The sequence below is a fragment of the Cryptomeria japonica genome, chromosome 8 (genome assembly GCF_030272615.1).
Source record: "Cryptomeria japonica chromosome 8, Sugi_1.0, whole genome shotgun sequence".
Taxonomy (NCBI): Eukaryota; Viridiplantae; Streptophyta; class Pinopsida; order Cupressales; family Cupressaceae; genus Cryptomeria; species Cryptomeria japonica.
Genome location: NC_081412.1, coordinates 592,135,129 through 592,139,133, shown reverse-complemented (window position 1 = coordinate 592,139,133; position 4,005 = coordinate 592,135,129). Strand labels below are relative to the sequence as shown.

General features: G+C 34.1%; 1 protein-coding gene across 1 annotated transcript; it reads left to right on the top strand.

The window, feature by feature from the left end:
- The first annotated feature begins 2,856 nt into the window (after positions 1 to 2,856).
- On the top strand, positions 2,857 to 4,005 carry LOC131037913 (replication protein A 70 kDa DNA-binding subunit A-like). The gene has a single exon (XM_057970159.2). The coding sequence runs from the start codon at positions 2,857 to 2,859 to the stop codon at positions 4,003 to 4,005; it is 1,149 nt and encodes a 382-aa protein (XP_057826142.2).

Genomic DNA, 4,005 nt, shown 5'->3' with positions numbered 1-4,005 from the left:
ATAAAAATTGCATTGTCATTCATTGTAAGCCTAAAAAACAAAGCAGAATAGCTTTTTATAGAAAAAGAGGTTAGTTTGTGTTAAGTGATGCAAAAGTGCTTCTAATATGTCACTTGAACTTTAGTTTCGTTCGAATATTCAAGTTGATGATTGGCTGCAAAATGTAGCTATATTAAATTTGTAGTTGAAATAGATCACATCCTTGCTATATCATTTTTTTGTGTCATTTAAGAACTAAAACTAAATGTTTAGATACCTAACAAAATTTTACTATGGGGACGCTATTAGTTGAACATGAGATATAATAAAAAATTAAAAAATTGCATTGTCATTCATTGTAAGCCTAAAAAACAAAGGACAGTAGCTTTTTATAGCAAAAGAGGTTAGTTTGTGTTAAGTGATGGAAAAGTGCTTCTAATATGTCACTTGAACTTTAGTTTCGTCCGAATATTCAATGTAATTGTAATTGGGACTGTAATGCCATTTTCAAGTTGATGATTGGCTACAAGATGTAGCTTGAATATGGGATATGTTCCACAAGTCTCGAGTCGTTGTTGATTATACGAAAACACTTCAAGTGTTTGAACTATAACGAAGGTAGCCATTGTGATATTTAGAGTCCACTTTTGTTATTCATAGCTCTCACTTAAGAATCTCTTATACAGCTTGGGGTCCTCAACAAAATTCTAGCTACAAATTGTGAAACTGTATGTCTTATATTTTGCATATACTAAAATTGAAATTCTGGTTCATTTCGATTGAACTAAACTTAAATATAGTCTATATTCAATTTGTAGTTGAAATAGATCAAATCCTTGCTATATCATTTATTTTTCTCATTTAAGAACTAAAACTACATGTTTAGATATCTAACAAAATTTTACTATGGGCACGCTATTTGTTGAACATGAGATATAATAAAAAATTAAAAATTGCATTGTCATTCATTGTAAGCCTAAAAACCAATGTATTTTTCTAATTTCTGTATCCAGTTGTATGGTCATAAGCATAATAAAAACCAAACAGTAAAATCTGTTAATACAAGAACTCCAATTAGGATCTCAATCCATGCAAAAATCATATACTCGAATCTTTTTTGAATTGTACATTTGCAACCCAAATCAAGAAGTCCAGTCAAATTAGAATTTGTCTAGACCCACATCACTATTTAGAATTGTACCTTCATTGACAATTTTCTATTTATTACATGTTTTTTCGCTCAAATAGGTCCGTTTAAAAACTAATGAACCTTCTTGCTTGATGCTTTTACCAAAATTGTGGAATGGCTCTGTAGACAGTTATGTGTGTGTGTGTGTGTGTGTGTGTGTGTGTGTGTGTGTGTATTTATGTATACGTATATATAAATATATCTATTTATGTTTATATATACTTATGTATATATCCATATATACATACATGCTTGTGCATCTATATATCCATTTGCATACATACATATCTATGTATGTGTATATGTGTATGTATATATATACATCCATATTTATGTTTTTACATACACATGCATATGGATTTCTATGCCTGTGCATGCAAATATATAGCTTTATATATATAAAAATGTCTATGTCTATCAGCTTTCTGTTCGGGCATTTATGCCTAGAAAATTGTCTAAATTTTGGGTTCTTTTAAAAAATGGGCATGGCAAAAATTGGTTCCAGTAACCTTGTGGAAATGAGGCTTCCAAGGCTCATGCATAATAAATGAATTGTGGTGCAGACACTGGATACATGGATAAATGTGCTGCCCAAAAATTTCTAATTTGGGAACTCTATAATTTTGTATTTTGGCACCTTGGAAAAATAGGAAACAAATCTCTCAATTTGTTGGTCACTCAAAATTTGCATCTATAGTTTTCATGTATATTAATCTCAAAATTTATGAATGTTTATTTTTAATGTTGCACTTTCCTTTGGAGGATTTATTTGAATATGCTATTCAACCTTCCTTTATGCTGCTTATTGTTCTATAGACGTTGTGTGCTCTCACAAAAGATCTATTTCCTGGAATTGTGAAGAGCATTACGCACTATGTCATCTTCTACCAGCTCTCCTGCTCCATCATAGTAGCCTCCCCCCAACACTTTGGTAAGCTAATCCGTTCTATGTTGTTGCAAATTTCAAGATATGAGCATTGTTTTGGGTGTTCCAACAACACACAAAAAACATCGCCTGTATACATGTTTTGCTGCATCTACATAGTTGTCATCATTCCCATTTTCCATAGTCTGGACATATATTCTATCCATCCACTGGCAAAAAAAAACAAACTCGTACAACCAATGACTTGTTCAAACATACAGGGACCCATTCTTTTATTCAAAACTGCTCCACCATCTTTGAATATGGTTGCCATTCTATTATCTTGTTGCATACATACATATATAGAATCCCACCATTTTGGATATATATATATCTCGCCAAACATAGTTTTCTTGTACTAGATTTGCATTGCTGCTATGAAACTTCCCTCGAATATACATTCAGTCTTGTTGTGCTCTCCTTATAGGGACTTAACGACCACCTCGAGCTTACCCCGCATGCAATCCGATCTATGAATGCTGGAGATGATATCCCTTCCCCATTACTGCAGCTCTTGTCGTTCGAAAAAATGGTTGGTGATCCAGATGACAATGACAGATACAAAATAGTCTTGTTTGATGGCACATATATGTAGTTGGCCATTTTGCCACCTAAGTATGTTGACTTATTACATGCAGAGACGTTAAAGATAGGTTCTCTCCTTTTGTTGACAAACTATGCTTGTCGATACATTTGGAACACAAGGTAGCTTCTATTGTCTGTTTTCCTCATTTGTGTGAACCTATTTCTATGCTATTTACGAATGTATTTCCTGCAATTGAGCAAACCTCCTTCTTCCTTTTATAGGACCATCATTATATTCACTCTAGATGTCAAAAAAACAAATTGTGATTTGGTTGGAAAACCTAGATACCTCTTTAAAGAACAGGAAGAACAAATGCTAGGCCGAGAAACACCGCCATCCACTAAACATTCTCTTAAATTCGGTGCAGATCTGCCTTCTCCACAAAATGCTCCCTCTGAAAATAGTAGCCCTATTAAAAGCTTGAACCCTTTCCAAAACAATTGGACAATAAAAGGCCGAGTCGCAAATAAGAGGAAAATGCATCAATATAATACGGCAAAACGCAATGGCCAAGTTTTTAGTTTTGATATTATAGATGAAGAGGGTTGTGAAATTAGAATTAATTCCTTTGATGAAATAGCAGAATTGCACCATCACCAAGTTGAAAAAGGAGTTTCATATGTTGTTTCCAAAAGTTCTGTAAAAGACGCAAACACAATGTACAATAAGCTTAACAACCACCTTGAGATTTTCTTGACTAAAACTTCAGTTTTGAAGTGGTGTGCCCCTAATTCTGCTGAGCCAGGTAAAAAAACCCACTTCACCCCTATTAATGAAGTTCTCACCAGCACCAACAATACTTTGGTTGATGTTATTGGTGCTGTTGTCAATGTCAGAGAGATTTCTATAATTCGTAGAAAGGATGGATCTACTGTAGACAAGAGAATAGTAAAAATAAATGATATGTTAACTTTGACAATTGATGTTAACCTTTGGGGGCTGCCATTAGAACAACTAGGCAATGACTTGAAGAATATGCATGCATCTGGAACATTTGTCATCCTTGCTGTTCAAAATGCAAGGGTTGGGTATTTCAATGGAAAAGTTATTAATATTTCAGCGTCAACAACTTTCAAAATTAACCCTTCCATTCCTGAAGTAGACCCCCTCCGTTTAAGAGGCCCTGTCCAACAATGCCTTGATTCACACTCTTTGGATGTGCATGCCAAAAATAACCAGTACCAAAGAATGTCCATTGCATCCATCCTTCAACATCTTAGCGTTGTGCCAGAAACCATTGAGACTACTATTACAGCTGTCCTGCGATTCATAAAGGGGGACCAGTTTTATTATACAGCTGGCCCATTACAATTCAATGGTAAATAA

Excerpts from the sequence above, each read along its gene's own strand:
- LOC131037913 (XM_057970159.2), top strand. The coding sequence starts at position 2,857 with ATGTATTTCCTGCAATTGAGCAAACCTCCTTCTTCCTTTTATAGGACC.